General features: G+C 39.4%; 1 protein-coding gene and 1 long non-coding RNA gene across 2 annotated transcripts in view; both read left to right on the top strand.

The window, feature by feature from the left end:
- The first annotated feature begins 267 nt into the window (after positions 1 to 267).
- Positions 268 to 11,914, top strand: LOC309537368. The gene is made up of 5 exons (XR_014221833.1): positions 268 to 278; positions 787 to 804; positions 9,616 to 9,633; positions 10,912 to 10,932; positions 11,886 to 11,914. It is a non-coding gene; the product is annotated as an uncharacterized lncRNA (long non-coding RNA).
- Positions 11,915 to 12,250: 336 nt separating this feature from the next.
- Positions 12,251 to 18,455, top strand: part of LOC309537649 (uncharacterized protein) — a gene marked incomplete at both ends in the record, with an annotated part of 243,324 nt that continues 237,119 nt past the window's right edge. The window contains 7 exons of the mRNA XM_082232541.1: positions 12,251 to 12,277; positions 13,189 to 13,299; positions 13,762 to 13,788; positions 15,439 to 15,495; positions 15,973 to 15,999; positions 17,033 to 17,059; positions 17,415 to 17,435. Of these exons, the coding sequence (XP_082088667.1) occupies positions 12,251 to 12,277; positions 13,189 to 13,299; positions 13,762 to 13,788; positions 15,439 to 15,495; positions 15,973 to 15,999; positions 17,033 to 17,059; positions 17,415 to 17,435 (297 nt within the window). The remainder of the gene's footprint in view (positions 12,278 to 13,188; positions 13,300 to 13,761; positions 13,789 to 15,438; positions 15,496 to 15,972; positions 16,000 to 17,032; positions 17,060 to 17,414; positions 17,436 to 18,455) is intronic.

The following is an 18,455-nucleotide window of genomic DNA, read 5'->3' on the forward strand; positions in this document are numbered from 1 at the left end:
TTAGTGATTCCTGGGTCCCAAAAAGGGTGAAGATACCTGATGTAGGTTATGAATGCCAATGCTGCGTTTTCCCTGTTATGCTCATTCACTACACAAAGTAACCAAATACTTCTGGAAAAGAGATGCTTATGCCAGAAGTGTGCCTGATTTTCTATACTCCCACAAAGGTATCAAAGGGCATTAAAACTAAGGAAACATTGCTTAAAAGAGATGTTGATTGTTTTCCTCCTTTTTGATTGAATTGCTCCTTTTTATTTCAGGGTGGTGGTTTACTAGGCGTGAGTATTGCATGTTACTTTTAATTGGACCATCATTGATTGTCACTGGGGGTCAACTGGGGAGGAGGTTACAGTGATGCCTAGGTTTACACCAGATGAAGTATCAAAAGTGCCACAAAGAATAACATATTGCATCATCTGCGGCTTCTGTTGGTGTCTTTCCAGCAACAGGCCACCATTTGAAGAGTTTCAAATCCAGGCAATGATGATTTCTAAATAGGGAAGAGATTCAATGTAGGCGAGACATATGTAGAACAGACAGTAAAGCCCTATTACTTTGCATGAAAACCAAAAAAAAATATGTTTGTTATATTTGGTCACTTCGTTAAGAAGTGTCCCTCAGGTCCTAGATGCTTTTTAATGTAACGGAAGTGATCCACCGAGCCATACTAGGGTTCCATTCAAGTAGACGATAATTATTTGCCGTGTGAGTAGTAGAAATCTAGCCTCTCCAGACAGACTTTGATGTGTTCAACTATTCATAAGTTGTGATAGAGACCTTATTTAGGGCCTTCTTGGTGGAAATGTGAGTATTGGCAATCCTCTATGTAATGCCGTAATAATCCACAACATCCTTCACTGGGGGAGGGGCTTGTGTTTCCTGCAAGATTTTTCAGATTAGTTAATTGAAGTGTCCCTCAATATTGGCTGATGAGATTTGTGCCACAATACTGCTGTGTGATTGAAATGGTTAAGGCATACTGGCTGCATGACATGGCCCTTATAATTTGCAAAAACAAATACGTAAACCAAAGTATTATGTGAAGGTATATAATATCATACAAAACCAAAACCAAAACCTGTTAGGTATCTTATTTTTGATCACCTAGCTAGTGAGTCCTGGATCTAAAAAAGGTTGAAGGTTTTATGTTTTCATTGTGCATTTTATTATATTTTGTATATTTTTATGATAACACTGTATGCCACACTAGATACTTTTACTAAACGAAGGGGGATGTGTGTTTTTGTGTGTGTTTATTTATTAATTATACTGATTATGTTATATTGATTATGTTAAAATGGATTCTTGCTTTCTATTTTAGAATGGCCTGCCAGTGTCTGTTAGTATTAGACATTACTTACCTTTAGTCTTATTTAACCTTAGCGATATCCAAAAAGTTTCTTTTTCCTTTTTAACGAGAAGAGAAAAACACCACTGCTTGGCTCTTCCTTTTAGAAGTATGAAAATTTGGTTCAGGGCCCTAATCTTTGCAACTAAGTTTAAAAAAGCAAATATATACAGTAATATTTTATATTTTAATTAGGGTTGTAGAGTCAGATAGTGTCTCTTATTTCCTAGAGGTGTCCCACAGAAGTAGCTGTTGTGATTTAATTGCCTGTGAAGACCCCCAAACCACCCCCAAAATAATGTCACAACTGACACATAATTTAGTTTAAGGTTTTTTGGCATTAATTTTGGCCACAACTTTATTGATTACATCATGTGAGTTGTTGCTTAGGCATTGGTTCCAGACTACCTGAACCTGCACAGTGGCAGGAACAGGACTGACACTGGGCACCACCATGTCAGTAAGGGAAAGCATCCTAGGGGAGCGAGAAGCTGGCTTCGATGTCATAGCTCACCCCAGATGCTCCCAGTAGGACATCCAGTCAATGATGCCTTCTATTGTGGAAATTTGACATAAGCGAGACCTTTATAGAACAGGCAGCAAGTCCACATTTGCCAGTGTGAAAATCATCAAAATGTTCACTATATTTATCAGTTTCATAAAACGTGGACTAACTTAGTTCTTTATCTTCTTTAGGGCCTTACTGAGGGACTTACTGGCGGAAGTGTGAGTATTGGAAATCCTCTATGTAATGCCTTAATGATCCAAAACATCTTTCACTCAGGGAGAGGCTTCTGTTTCCTGCAAGATTTTGCAGATTAGTTCATTGAAGTGTCCCTCGATATTGGCTGATGAAATTTGTGCCACATTGCTGCTGTGTGATTGAAATGGTTTAGGCATACTGGCTGCATGACATGGCCCTTATAATTTGCAAAAACAAAAATGTAGACCAAAGTATTGTGTGAAGGCATATTACATTATATCAAAAAAAGAAAAAAAACCAACCTGTTATGTATCTTATTTTTGATCACCTAGTTAGTGATTCCTGGGTCTAAAAAAGGTTGAAGATACCTGATGTAGGTTGTGAATGCCAATGCTGCATTTTCCCTGTTATGCCCATTCACTGCACAAAACAACCCAAATATTTCTGGGAAAGAGATGTTTATGCCAGAAGTGTGCCTGATTTTCTATACTCCCACAAAGATATTAAAGGGCGTTAAAACTATAGAAACATTGCTTTAAAAAGATGTTGTTTGTCTAAAAATTGCTTTCCTCCTTTCTGATTCAGGATGGCAGTTTACTGGGCGATAGTATTGCATATTACGTACTTTTAAATGGAACATCATTAATTGTCACCGGGGGTCAACAGGGGAGGAGAGGTATAGCCATCCTCTGCATACCATGATCAGACTTCTTGTGGTTTATAAAGAGAGTCTCAATTATATGTCACATGTAATCTGCTTGTTTGGTCACAGACGGAAGTTTGACATTGGCTTCAAAGTTACAGTGATGCCTAGGTTTACACCAGATGAAATATCAACAGGGCCACAAAGAATAACAGATTGCATCATGTGGGGCTTCTGTAGTTGTCTTTCCAGCAACAGGCCACCATTTGAAGAGTTTCAAGTCCAGGCAAAGATGCTGTCTAAATTGTGAAGAGATTCAATGTTGATGAGACTTATGTCGAATAGAGAGTAAAGCCCTATTACTTTGTATAAAAATGAAAAACTATTATGTGTGTTATATTTGGTCGCCTAGTTAAGAAGTGTCTCCCAGTTCCTAGATGTGGCTCCATTGAAGGCAAGGATATTTAATTGCAATATGCGTAGTACAAATCTAGCGACTCCAGACTGACTTTGATGTGTTCAACTATTCTTAAGTTGTATCAGAGACATTGTTCTCTGTAATGCTGGAGAGCTTTGAATATGATTGTAGTATGTCCAGATGAACTTCCACGTTCTCACTAAGATATTTTGATAAGACAGTTGTCTTTACACAAATTAACAGAGCATGGGAAACAAGCAAGACCAATTACAGCTTTTAATTCAGGTTGGCAAAAGTGACCTAGCAGGCAGTAATGGACCTGGCAGGATAAGGCTCATGACTGGAATGTAGGAAATGAGTGGTATATACAGTTTAAAAGGAAAAGACCAAACAGGAATGGAGAAGGAGTAGCATTATATGTAAAGGATGTGTACACTTCTGAAGAAATCCATGACCTGAAGCATGGAAAGCAGACTGAGAGGATATGGGTGAACTGTAGGAGAGAGAAACAACAGTGACCTTCCTGTGGGGGTCCACCTTTACCAGTGAGAAATAATCAAAATGTTTGCAATATTTATCATTCTTGTGTTCAGAAAACATGATGGAATAATGATGGAGAGCCAGTGTGGTGTAGTGGTTAAGAGCGGTAGTCACGTAATCTGGTGAACTGGGTTCGCGTCTCCGCTCCTCCACATGCAGCTGCTGGGTGACCTTGGGCCAGTCACACTTCTGTGAAGTCTCTCAGCCCCACTCACCTCACAGAGTGTTTGTTGTGGGGGAGGAAGGGAAAGGAGATTGTTAGCCGCTTTGAGACTCCTGAAGGGGAGTGAAAGGCGGGATATCAAATCCAAACTCCTCTTCTTCTTCTTCTAATTGCTTTCTTTATCTTTTTTAGAACCTTCTTGGAGGTGTAAGTACTAGAAATCCTCTATGTAAAGCCTTAATCCTTCGTTGGGGCAGGGGGGCTTGTCTTTACTGCAAGATTTTGCAGCTCATTTCATTGAAGTGTTCCCCAGCGATGTCTTATTATGTTGATGAGTTAAATAGTAAATTCATGCTGATTGAAAGAGAATAGTGGCTAAGCCTTTAAGCTTTAATTGTGCACAACTATTCAAATGTTGTGCACAACCTGTTTTTACAAAACGATGTTTTCACAAAACACACTAGTTTCTATTTTTGGGCGTGCCTAGACTTTCTGTAATTGTATTGAATTACTTTTCTTGGACATCCATTAACTTTAGGGAGATCAGAAAGAGGTGTAGTGGCACAGTGGTCGCCGCCCCCCACACCTGCACCTCTTTCCCCGGCTTGGACTATCCTCTTTTTTTGCTCTTTAAGATATGGCAACCCTAATTCTAAATACATTCCTTTAGTCTTAAATAGCACACTTCCCCATATACCTCATAGGTTACCATTTCTGTACATGATATCAAAGACAGACTTAAAGAAGCTTTTGTGACTTCCGATGATGTCCAATATATAAAAAGGTGACTAGGCTTACAAATGCTCTCAGGAGCTATGTTCCCCTTCATTCTGGAGAGCCATAGATATATTAGTGTTGGGAAGTTTGCCCAGTTTTGCTTCTTTATGTTCCAAATGATGTTTTCACATAACTTACTCCTTTTGTGTTTTAGAACTTGCCTGTCCCAACTGATGTACTTGTAAGTTCTCTATATTACTAACCTTTGGGCAATGATTATCCATGTGCTTTATAAGCTCATTAAGACCAGTGCTTTAAAAGCACTTGGATGTCTTTTAAATATATGGTGTAGATGTGATCCAGTACTGTATTTTCTATGTTATGGCTACAGACCCTCCAAGTGCAACGATTTTCCAGGGACGTCCCTGATTTAGAGAAGCCATACTGGTTTCTGATTTTATCCCAGAATGTCCCACTTTTCTTTAGGACATCCCTATTTTCATTGGATCATTGTTGGAGGGTGTGGAGACATCCGACCCCTGTGCCGTCTGAAGGCAATCCTGTAGAGGGATTTTTTCTTTATGTTTCATGTTTCTTTATGTTTTATGTTTCTTTATGTTTCATATGTTGGAAGCCGCCCAGAATGGCTGGGCAACCCAGTACAATATGTGGGGTATAAATAGTTAAATTATAATTATAGAATGAGACATCCTTATTTTCATTGAAGAAATGTTGGAGGGTATGTGGCTATTGCCTGAAAGAACTACGCTAGCACTCCTATGCAGGGTTCTGCCTGAACTATGCTGGCCTGATTACAGCCCAATTAGGATACTGTGATTATCTACCGAGGAAACACCTTGCTTTGCAGAGTGATTGCCTACTCTTCCCATCCTAGGGGAGCGAGAAGCTGGCTTCAATCTCACAGCTCACCCCAGATGCTCCCAGGGGTTGTTCTGGCATGGCCCTAGCCCCTGACAGTGTTTGGACAAAAGCAAGGCGAGCCCCTGGATTCCTTTAACAAAATTCTCTAGCAGAAGTGATGGAGGGGCAGGCACAGCCAACCACTTCCCCACCACAAAACATTGAACCAATGCCCAACCGCCAACCTTACAAAGTTGTGACAATTGGCTACACGGTAGGCAAAAACCAAATGGCAACAGACAATCAGCAAAATGGCAAAATTCCTACTGGGCCCCTGCTTCAAAACAGATTTACCCCTAGACAGGCATAGCAAGGCCAAAGACAGCCCTAAATATAGGGTGGGAGGGCGGGTGATCCGCTGCACATTGCAGGAAAGAGAAAGCTCCCAGAAATGTGCAGCAGCTTAAATAGCCCCTCGGTAGCCAATAGACGACCCAACAGGCCAAATTTCTACCCCAGCAACCGAGGCGCAACCAAGTGGGTTGTTGTGGCTATCCAAACGGTCCTGCCACATAACATGAGGCAGTTTAGGTGATCTCACCGCAACACGTGCCCTCCATGATGGAGGACACAATTTGTGCACAACTATTCACAAATGCTCTCAGGAGCTATGTTCCCCTTCATTCTGGAGAGCCATAGATATATTAGTGTTGGGATGTCCAGTTTTGCTTCTTTATGTTCCAAATGATGTTTTCACATAACTTACTCCTTTTGTGTTTTAGAACTTGCCTGTCCCAACTGACGTACTTGTAAGTTCTCTATATTACTAACCTTTGGGCAATGATTATCCATGTGCTTTATAAGCTCATTAAGACCTGTGCATTAAAAGCACTTGGAATGTCTTTTAAATACAGTGGTGCCCTGCAAGACGAATGCCTCGCAAGACGAAAAACTCGCTAGACGAAAGTGTTTTCCGTTTTTTGAGTCATTCCGCAAGATGAATTTCCCTATGGGCTTGCTTCGCGAGTTCTTGCAAGTTTGTTTCCTTTTTCTTAAAGCCGCTAAGCCGTTAATAGCTGCTAAGCCGCTAAACCGTTAAGCCGCTAATAGCTGTGCTTCGCAAGACGAAAAAACCGCAAGACGAAGAGACTCGCAGAACGGATTAATTTCGTCTTGCGAGGCACCACTGTATATGGTGTAGTTATGATCCAGTACTGTATTTTCTATGTTATGACTACAGACCCCTCACGTGTAACAATTTTCCAGGGACGTCCCTGATTTAGAGAAGCCATACCTGTTTCTGATTTTATCCCGGAATGTCCCACTTTTTTTAGGACATCCTTATTTCATTAGACCAAGTTTAGAGGGTGTGGAGATATCTGACCCCTGAGCCGTCTGAAGGCAATCCTGTAGAGGGATATTTTCTTTATGTTTCATGTTTCTAATATATGTTGGAAGCCGCCCAGAGTGGCTGAGTAATCCAGTACGATGTGTGGGGTATAAATAGTAAAATTATCGTTATGGAATGAGACAGCCTTATTTTCATTGAAGAAATGTTGGAGGGTATGTGGTTATTGCCTGAAAGAACTACGCTAGCACTCCTATGCAGGGTTCTGCCTGAACTATGCTGGCCTGATTACAGCCCAATTAGGATACTGTGATTATCTACCGAGGAAACACCTTGCTTTGCAGAGTGATTGCCTACTCTTCCCATTTACATTAACCTCTGAGGATCTGAGCCCTTATGCTGCATATTTAGAAACTGGTTTTATGTTTTCATTGTGCATTTTATTTTATTTTGTATATTTTTATGATAACACTGTATGCCACACTAGGTACTTTTACTAAAAGAAGGGGGATGTGTGTTTTTGTGTGTGTTTATTTATTAATTATACTGATTATGTTATATTGATTATGTTAAAATGGATTCTTGCTTTCTATTTTAGAATAGCCTGCCAGTGCCTGTGAGTATTAAACATTACTTACCTTTAGTCTTATTTAAACTTAGCGATATCCAAAAAGGTTCTTTTTCCTTTTTAACTAGAAGTGAAAAACACCACAGCTTGGCTCTTCTTTTTAGAAGTATGAAAATTTGGTTCAGGGCCCTAATCTTTGCAACTGCTTTTAGTAATCAAACATGTTATACCATATTTTTCCATGTATAAGACGAACTTTTTTGACCCAAAATGAGGTTCAAAATTTAGGGTTGTCTTATACATGGGTAGTGCCAAGGGGGGGCGGGCAAATGGTTTTTTGGTGCGAGCCCGAGATTGTAAGCGGAGATTGTAAGCAATGCGAGGGGTTGTGTGCTACATTCTGTCGGGTGAACGATTTTTGGCACCCCCCCAAAAAAATAATCCTTTCCAAAAGCTCAATCTCCCCCTATTTTCTATATATTGAGGCCACAAAAATAGGGGGCGTCTTATAGACGAAAAAATACGGTATATTAATTGTGATCATGCAGTCGAGAAGTATCCCTTAGTTCATAGCAGGGTTCTGCCTGAACTATGCTGGCCTGATTACAGTCCGATTAGGATACTGTGATTATCTACCGAGGAAACACCTTGCTTTGCAGAGTGATTGCCTACTCTTCCCATTTACATTAACCTCAGAGGAACTGAGTCCTTATGCTGCATATTTAGAAACTGGTTTTATGTTTTCATTGTGCATTTTATTTTATTTTGTATATTTTTATGATAACACTGTATGCCCACTAGGTACTTTTACTAAAAGAAGGGGGATGTGTGTTTTGTGTGTGTTTATTTATTAATTATACTGATTATGTTATATTGATTATGTTAAAATGGATTCTTGCTTTCTATTTTAGAATGGCCTGCCAACGCTTGTGAGTATTAAACATTACTTACCTTTAGTCTTATTTAACCTTAGCGATATCCAAAAAAATTCTTTTTCCTTTTTAACTAGAAGAGAAAAACACCATTGCTTGGCTCTTCCTTTTAGAAGTATGAAAATTTTAAAAGTATGAAGATTAGCGTTCAGGGCCCTAATCTTTGCAACTATGTTAAAAAAAGCAAATATATAATATTTTATATGTTAATTAGGGTTGTACAGTCAGAAAGTGTCCCTTATTTCCTAGAGATGCCCCACAGAAGTAGCTGTTGTGATTTAATTGCCTATGAAGACCCCCAAAATAATGACACAATTGACACAGAATTTAGTTTAAGGTTTTTTTGGCATTAATTTTGGCCACAACTTTATTGATTACATCATGTGAGTGGTTGCTTAGGCATTGGTTCCAGACTACTTGAACCTGCACGGTGGCAGGAACAGGACTGACACTGGGCACCACCATATGTCAGTAAGGGAAAGCATCCTAGGGGAGCGAGAAGCTGGATACATATTTTTGATAGATTGATAACTGTGTCTGTATTATGGATAACAATGAGACTTTTTCAGTATAACGTAAGCAGATACTGCTACCTCCAGGGACTGCAGTTGCCAAAGCAGGGTGCAGGCTAGGACTTGGTTCCTGATAGGCCTTGGGGGCTTATGGCCCCACAGTCCAGCAGGAAAAGCTCTGAAGGTTGAGTTCCCTCCCCCAGTGAAGCCTCTGCCATCTAGGGATGCCGCACCATTCAGCTTTACTCACTTGGCAAAAAGTAAATAAATAAGGGGTGGAGGTTTTTTTTTGGGGGGGGGACTTTGGAAACCCCACCTTGGGAGAGTGTTTGGAGGTGCAGGGAGAATGTGTTTTGATTATACACGATTTTAGCTTTATGAGTTGTCCCTAGAACATTACCCTCATGTATGTTGACAGTTGAATGTACAGTGGTACCTCGGGTTACAGACGCTTCAGTTTACAGACGCTTCAGGTTACAGACTCCGCTAACCCAGAAATAGTACCTTGGGTTAAGAACTTTGCTTCAGGATGAGAACAGAAATTGTGCAGCGGCAGCGAGAGGCCCCATTAGCTAAAGTGGTGCTTCAGGTTAAAAACAGTTTCAGGTTAAGAACGGACCTCCAGAACGAATTAAGTTCTTAACCAGAGGTACCACTGTGATATAGAGATTGAACAGAAACAGAAGCAAATATAATGTGTTTCTCCTGTAATATACTCAGTAACGGGATGTGAATAGAAATAAATAACAATTTGATCTTTTCTGTATTTTCTTTGAATATATTTGATGACAAAATATATGAAAAACAAAAAAGCAAAAAACTAAAAAAACCACTATTGTTTCTCTTTGTAAAATAACAACAGAGGAAGAAGAGATCTCCAGTAAGTATCCAGTATTTATTTTGACTTTTCAATTGAAATTTTTATTTATTTATTTTTTAACATTTAGTTGTGTTGTAGTTTCCTGATTGATTCTGGAAATCTGAAACTAACACAAAAAGCCCCTGAATCGGTAGAATTTTTTCTGGGCTCAGTCATCATACTGTTATGGGGGGGGGCGGGTTAAGGGGAATTGGGAGCCTGTCTTTGGGATTTTTTTATACTGGAAATGAAAATCAATATTTTGAATGGAGGCTAGAAAAAAATTCTAGTTATTTCCTGAATGAGACTTTTCAAACGTTATGTCCCTATGCTATTCTTTTGTCCCTGTGAGTTGGTTTGTCTGGTATCCTCTCCTTTGGGAAAATGAGGATCTGAGAGAAACCAGAAGGGGCATATTTGGCCATCCCCTGTGTGATGGCAACTGTGAACCACATCTAACTGAAGCACTTGGGATCCATCCTAAAATAGGTGCCTCAGGATGGCTTAGAAGTAATGTAAGAAGAGTAGTCATTGAAACCAAGAAAGCATACAAAGCAACACCCCTGCAAACTGCCAGCAATGACAGGCATGGGAGAAATATCACTTATCTAGTAGTGAAATGTACACTTAAACTTTGTTGTGTTTAGCTGATGCCCAAGAGATGGAACTCTTCCATGTGTGAGTTCCATAACCTAAGCACAGCCACCAAGAAGACCCTATCGTGCATGCTCATCAAGCATACCACAATTGGTGATGGATATTCACATGTCTTCCTGTGTGCTCCACCCCAAATAAGACCACTCAGTACAGGGCCAGAACTCTTTCTCTCTGTATTTGCTTGGGGGAGCTGATCTTCTTGGCATCCACGTTTCCTTCTGTTCAGAACATTGTTGTAGTGGAAGTGAAAATCCAGAAGGTTCCTTAGGAAACATATGGGAGCAGGATCTGGCTGGCAAATAGTATACCCAAATGAACACCCCAATGATTTTTCTAAAAAGGGTTTTCAGATTTTCCGCATTATGCCCCACCTCCACTCTTTCCTTCTCTTTGCAATTTGGTCGGCCTCCTCTCCTTTGTTATGGAATTGCTCTGTAAAGAAAAATGACTAATATGGAGGCAGCTGTGATGCACATGAGACTGTATCAGTTCAGATCGCTTTTCCTTTCTCTTCTGATGTTTCCTTGATGAATAGGGAATCCTTGCCTTAGAACCTAAATATGTGTTACATGACATTTCCACATGTTAAGCAGTTAAGAGAACATGACAGACTAACAAGTTGAATTTCCTTTTCAAATTAAGGTTCTGGGTGGAGCAACTAGCGTGAGTATTGAGAAATCTTCATACCCTAAGATTTGTAGTGGGAGGGAGAAGGTCTTCTGTTGCTCATAGGATGATCCCCTTGGGGGGGGGGAATTCACTACGCTATAATGTTTTCCATTTGTGAAAGGCAGTCATTATTACTCAATGAAGTTTGAATTCCAAACCAAGGAATTATAAAACTTAGCCTCATCAATAACTTATATTATCCTACTGGCTGGCAACCAGTATAGCAGAATGTCCAAGCAATTCCATGAAAATATTTTCAAATTTTACATAAGTTACTTTTTGTTGTTGTTTTACACATTTTCCACATTTGCACGTTGGACGGTCTGCTCTTCTTTATCTGCTCTTCTAACCCTAGTTTGCCTGTAAATTCTTTAGTTTGCCTGTAAACTCTCATTTTCCCACAGAAAGTGGGAGAATCCCTGCCTGAAGATAATAAAACATTCATGTCTTCTGGGGATCTGAAACTAAATCAAATAGCCCAGGCGTGGGTAGAAGTTATTCTGGGCTCCTTCATTATACTGTTCTTTGGGGAGGTGTTTTTTGGGGGGCCGGGGGTTCCTGTCCTTCTCTATGGGAAATTTTTATACTGCAACTGAAATCACAATTAAAAAAATTAAAATTAAACAATTAAAAAAATATATATCTTTGATGTAGGCTGGAAAACATCTAGTTATTTCCTAAAAGAGACCTTTTCGATGTTATGTCCCTCTGCTATATGCGTTAAAATGCATTTATTAGTCAAAGTAACATACAAAAAGTGCATTACATTACAGATTATTTGCAAGAATTTGAAATCCAGAAGGTTTCCGTTCTTTAGTTTGCCTGTAAATTCTCATTTTCCCACATGAAGTGGGAGAATCCCTGCCTGAAGATAAAACTGTGTTACGTGGTGGCTGAAGTTCCCATCATGCAGTTTGCTAATCAGTTCAATTTGTTGTTCAATTTAGAATCTTGGTTTGTCTGATGTAGTGGACATGAGTATTATGGCACTTTTGTGTACTTATTGTATGATGTGGAGTGGGAAACTGGGAGGGAGGGCTTTTCTGCCACAAAATATGATATCACTGCCAGGGAAGAAAACGACGAACAGTCTGTTCTCCAGTTCTAATCAGTTTACTATAGAAGGAACGGTTGTTTGGCTGAGTTTTCTCTTTTCTTCATAGTAGTGTTCGATCCCTGTGTGCGTTAGATTCAGTCTACATTTCCAGAAATAATAAATTGAAAAGTTTGTGCAAAAGCAACAAGTTTGATCACATTTTTTCTTAGAGGTTCAGGCAAGTATGGAATAACTCAGGAAATAAAATTGGCTAAAATGAAGGCAGCTGTACGGCACGTGAGAGTAAATCAGTTTCCTATGGTTTGCCTGTAAACTCTCATTTTCCCACCTGAAGTGGGAAAATCTCTGACTGAGGATAGGACTATGTTGTGTGGCATACTTGTGACTGGAGCTCCCACGATGCCATTTGCTAATCAGTTCATTTTGTTGTTCAATTTAGAGTCTTGGTGTGTCTGGTTTAGTGGATGTGAGTATTGTGGAACTTTTGTTTATTTATTGTATGCTCTGGAGTGGGAAACTGGGAGGGAGGGAGAGAGCGAGTACTTTTCTGCCTCAAAGTATGATCCCAGCCAGGCAAGTATATCACAATCTGTTCTCCAGTTCTAATCAGTTTGCTACACAAGGAACCTTTGTTTGGCTGAGTTTTCTCTTCTCTTCATAGTACTGTTTGATCCTTGTGTGTGTTAGATTCAGTCTATATTTCCAGAAAGAATATATTGAAAAGTTTGGTGCAAAAGCAACAAGCTTGACCACATTTTTCTTAGAGGTTCTGGTATCTCTTTGGATCTTATTACGCAGTTTATGAAAATATGGTAAAATTCTGCCTTTTGAATGCTGAAGTCTCCTATTTCAGGCACTTCAGTGAGGAATGATTGAGCTGTTGAGTAAAGACTAGCTAATAAATTAAATTTTAGGCCCACCCAGGAATTTAAATTGCTTTATTGAACCTCCGCATCCTGGGCTCTAATTTCATATCCTTTTGGGGGGCAGCTGATCGCCTAGGGCAAAGGCATGCTCTTCTCTTCAGAAAATTGTTGTACTGGAAATAAGAATTGTGGGTTTTTAATAAAGGTGTTTTTTAACGGAAAGGTCTGTAAGCAGGACCTAGCTGGTAACTAGTATAGCTGAACCTCCAGGCAGTTTTATGAAAGCACTTTCAAATTTTCCATGTTATGCCCCATCTCCACTAATAGTTTGTCTTTGCACGTTGGACACTCAGCTCTCCTTCATCTGCTTTTCTAACCTTAATGGAAAAGGAGAGTGAAGTCCACACCAAATCTATCAGCCTGGTTACTTTCAGGAAGGTATGGAATTACTCAGGGAAGGAGATTGGCTAAAATGAAGACATGTGAGACTGCCTTTAGATCCGTTTGCTTATTTATTCTGATCTTTCCCTCAGGAAAAGAGGGAATCCCTGCCTGAGGATGAAACTATGTGCCATGTGCCATTTCAGTGTCTATATCTCCCACCATGCCATTTTCCACTGTAGGCTTTGAAACATCAAATATTCATATAGCATTCTTTCATGCTATGATATGATCCTCAATATGGCCAAGAACTAGAAAGAGAAACAAAACAGGAGGCCCCTGCAAGTCTCCCTTCTCCAATTTCTGTATCCTTAAACTGGACTTTGGCCAGGATACCTTTACATAGAGTTCTGTGTACTCATGGCTCCTCAGAAAAGACAATTGTCCTCTGTAAAGTAGCACAAATTATAAGGTTTCCAAATAACTTTTCTAATAAATTCAATTTGCTTTTCTATTTAGAACCTTGGTTTGGGAGACAAGTTGAAAGTGAGTATCGTGAAACCTTTGTGTGATTTCTATATGGTCTGTAGTAGTAATATGAGAGGAAGGGAGGGAAGGAAGGCGGAATTTCCAAGAAAGGTCATACAAATATTTCCACTATTACTTTGTCTTTGCAAGTTGGACAGTCTGCTCTCCTTTACCTGCTCGTCTAACTTTAATGAGTAGGAGAGTGAACTCCATACCAAATATATCAGCCTGGCTGTTAGAGAGGGAGCCTCCTTTCGAGAAGGTATGGAAGAATTCAAGAAAGGAAATTGGCAAAAATGAAGGCAACTGCACAACACGTGAGACTGAATCAGTTTCTGTTGGTTTGCCTTTATATTCTGATCTTTGCCACATGAAATGGTAGAATTCCTGCTTGAGGATGAAACTATGTGTTAGGTGGCATACCTGGGACTGGATCTCCCACCATACCATTTGCTAATCAATCTTGGGTTTTTGTTTTTTTAATATAAAGGCTTTCAGGAAATGTCTGCAAGCAGGAGCAGGATGCAACTAGTATAGCAGAACTTTCAAGCAAGTTCATAAAATTATTTCCACATTTTCCATGTATGCCCCATCTCCACTATGACTTTGTCTTTTCAAGTTGGACAGTCTACTCTTCTAACCTTAATGAATAGGAGACTGAATTCCACACCAAATATATCAGCCTGACTGTTAGAGAGGGCCCCTGTTTTGGGAAGATACGGAATAATTCACAAAAGGAAATTGGCTAAAATGAAGGCAGCTGTGCAACACATGAGACTGAATCAGTTTCCGTTGGTTTGCCTTTATATTTTGTTCTTTGCCACATGAAATGGTAGAATTCCTGCTTGAGGATGAAACTATGTGTTAGGTGGCATACCTATGACTGGATCTCCCACCATTTGCTAATCAGTTCGATTTGCTTTTCAGTTTAGGGTCTTGATGTGAATGCAGCCATGAATGTATTGTGATTCTTGATCTGGTTTCCTATATGATTTGTAGTGGGAAAGTGGAAGGGAGTTGGGAAGTGGGGAGAGGAAAAGTTATTCTCTGTTACAATATATAACCTCATGCTGGGAAGAATTCACAGAGCTAAAATGCTTGCCCTTTCCTAAAGCAATGAATTATTTTAGGCATTCAGATATAATCTGCTGCCCCCTGCAGGTCTCATTTTTTACATTTCTGTATCCTTAAATACTGAATTTTGGCCAGACACTAATATCTAATAAATTCAATTTGCTTTTCTATTTAGAGCCTTGGTCTGTCAGAGAAACTGCAAGTGAGTATTGCGAAAGCTTAGTGTGTTTACGATACGGTTTGTTGCAGTAAAATGGGTGGAAGAGAGAGAAGGAAGGAGGAACTCTTATGTGACTCATAGATGACCCAAACCATGGAAGAACTCATTAGGCGATAATGTTTGCCATTTGGCTGGCAACTAATATCATTTGCCAGCCCTCTTTTCCAGAATGTATGGAATGATTCAAAGAAGGAAATAGGCTAAAATCCTGGACTTTTCGCTAAACATTCTCTCAAACAGAGGACACTTTTACACAGTGGACTGTGTGCTGATGGTTCTTCAGAATAAGCAATTGTCCTCTCTCAAGTATTGCAAAATATATGTCGTGCAAAGAACATGAAAGCCTAATATGTTCAATTTGCTTTTCGCTCTAGGTTGTGGATCAGTTGTTGAAAGTGAGTATTGTGAAAGCTTTCTATGGCTATTCTATGGTTTGTAGTGAGAAAGTTCCATTTATTTACTTTTAGCGTGCTGTTGTGAAAGTGAATGTTTGCATTGCGAACCATTGTTTTGTCTACGTAGTCCATAATGGGAGAGTGGGAGGAAGGCGGGGAAGAAAAGAGTAGGTCTCCCCCCCCCCCAAAAAAAAGAATCTGACTCAGGGAAGAACAAACAGATTGCCCTTTTTTAAAGGTAGGCATTTTTGAAGAGCATTTGATTATCATTTGCTGCCCCCTACATTCATTGCTACCATTAAGGAAATGAAAGCTGGGGCGTCTCATTGTAGATCTCCCCAAGCAGTGTTTCATATGTATCTGGATTTTGATTAATCTCCCTTCATATAGAGAGCACTTTTAAATAGCTGACAACCCTTCAAAGTAGATGACTTTCCTCTGTATAGGTGGGCACCTGACATAGTGTTAAGAGTACATAAAAGCCCAAGTAATTCCATTTGCTTTTCAATTTAGGATCCTCAGGTGCATTCGACACTGGAAGTGAGTATTTTGAAATCTTTGTGTATTACCTATATGGTCTGTTTTGTTTGAACCTCCCCCTGCAAAATGCAATTCTAGGTCCATCCAGGGTCTAAAAATGCCTTTCTAAATCCCTGCAGCCTAGGGTCCGTCTATATATCTTTGTTTTGGGCAGCTGATTTCTCTTTTGTTCAGAAAATAGTTTTATCTTGAAAAGAAGAATCTCGGCTTTTAAGAGAGGCTTTTTAGGAAAGCTCTGCAAGCAGGAGTTGGCTGGCAACAGTATAGCCGAACTTCCAAGCAATATCATGAAAATATTTTCAGATTTTCCTTGTATGCTCCAACCTCACTATTATTTTTTGGCCTTGCCAAACTACACAAACACCTTAAAAGCTCAACCCAGAATTAAGATATATCAAAACTAAAAACACCAATCTCTTCAGAACGCCATGGTTTTTAATATGATATGTTGTATGATGTACTTACTTTAGAGTTTAATTTAATTTACAAATTCTAAAATTTTAAAAAGTGATTAAAAATTATTATGATTATAAATTTCCAAAAATGTATTTATTTAATATTTCTAAGAGCTGCTTGCAAACTTTCATCTTGGGATTTCAATGGGATCACACACACACACACACACACACACACACACACATATATATACTGTGTGTGTATATATATATATATATATATCTATATATCTCGTACATACATCTCCACCTTATGGGGTTCTATTTAGGATAAATGGGTCTTCTTGGTGTAAAATATAACAGAATAAACAAGACCTCAAACTATAATAGCAGTTACTTTAGGAATTTCTTTAAAAAGTTTTTCATGTAAAAGATATCTGAAAAGCTAGTCAGGCTTTTCTTTTAAAAATGTGTTCCAAAGCTGAGTTATAGCTTGCTGTTGCATGATAGAATTAACGCTTTGAAAGAATTCTTGTTAGTACTTGATATGTATTGACCCAACTATGTGTTACGTGTCATATCTGTGACTGGATCTCCCATACCATTTGCTAATCAGTTCAATCTGCTTTTCAATTTAGCGTGCTGATGCGAATGGAGCCTTGGCAGTGAGTATTGAGATTTTTTTGTTTTCTTTTTAGTGGGAAAGTGGAGATGAGGAAGAATGGAAAAGTTACTCTCTGTCACAATATAACCTCAGCCAGGGAAGAATTCACAGAGCTAAAATGCCTTGCCTTTCCAAAGGCAGGAATTTTGAACGATTATATTTTAGATATAATCTGCTACGCCCTGTATTCTTAAACTGGACTTTGGCCACATATTCTCTCAAAGGACACTTTCATATAGTGGACTGTGTACTGATGGTTCTTCAGAATAAACAGCTGTGCTGTGTCAAGTGTTGCAGATTATAAGGGGCGCAAACAACATGAAAGCCTAACAAGTTTTATTTCTTTTTCACTGTAGAATGTGCAAAGTTTATTGAGCGTGAGTATTGTGAAACCTTTGAATGATTATTATATTGTATGTAGTGTGAAAATGGAAAGCAGGAAAGGGAAGGAAGGAGGTGGTCAGAGGATGATCCCAGCAAGGGAAGAACTCATTGGGCTATAATGTTTGCCATTTGTTACAGGCAGGCAAGTTTTGATACCCAGGCAGAGAATTATAAAATTTAGCACAAAAACATAGCAAGTTCAACTTGTTATTTCCATTTAGTTCTTCTCTTTTTCAAAATATGATCCAAGCCAGGGAAGAACAGACAGAGTTAATATGATTGCCCCTTTTTAAAGGTAGGCATTTGTGAAGAGCATTTGATTATCATTTGCTGCTTCCCTACATTCATTGCTAACATTAAGGAAATAAAAGCTGGGATGTCTTATTGTAGGTGTCTCCAAGATAGTGTAATATGTAACTGGACTTGGATTGACATCCCTTCATATCTCTCCGGAGCCTCCCACAGCCTTCCAGAGGCTCGCACAACCTTCCCAGAGTCTGGCAAGGTAGTAGCAGGCCTTGAGCGAATGGTTCCATGGTTCCTTCCTCACTTTGCATGGTTTTGCCTTTGTACGTAAAACCCCAAAACATGACGCCCATGGGAATTGCAGATCTACTGTACTGTATATTGTCACTTCATATGACAAGTCTTGGGTTTGCTGTTGGTGTAAAGTTTTTGGGAGCATTAGGGTGTGAATGCCACACGAATAATTGGAGTATCTGAATTCTCCTAGTGTTCTATCTCTTGAACCCCAAGTAATTTGAGTTGTATTAAAATGCTCATATCTCACATATCCATCCTGGAAAAGGTCCCTTAGTATTGCTAACAGCCGTAATAAAGGCAAGAATCCGTGAAGGAAAGGAAGCATATGAAACAAAACCCCCAAACTACAGCAGCAATGAGAAACCTGGAAGACATAGTAACTTATCTCTTCCTGAAATGTACGTTGAAACAAAGACTGGGCATAACCACCCAAAAGGCCCTTCCTTTCACACTCACCAACAACAACACAG

This window comes from Podarcis vaucheri (assembly GCF_965113315.1).
Source record: "Podarcis vaucheri genome assembly, chromosome: 7".
In the NCBI taxonomy this organism is placed as follows: Eukaryota; Metazoa; Chordata; class Lepidosauria; order Squamata; family Lacertidae; genus Podarcis; species Podarcis vaucheri.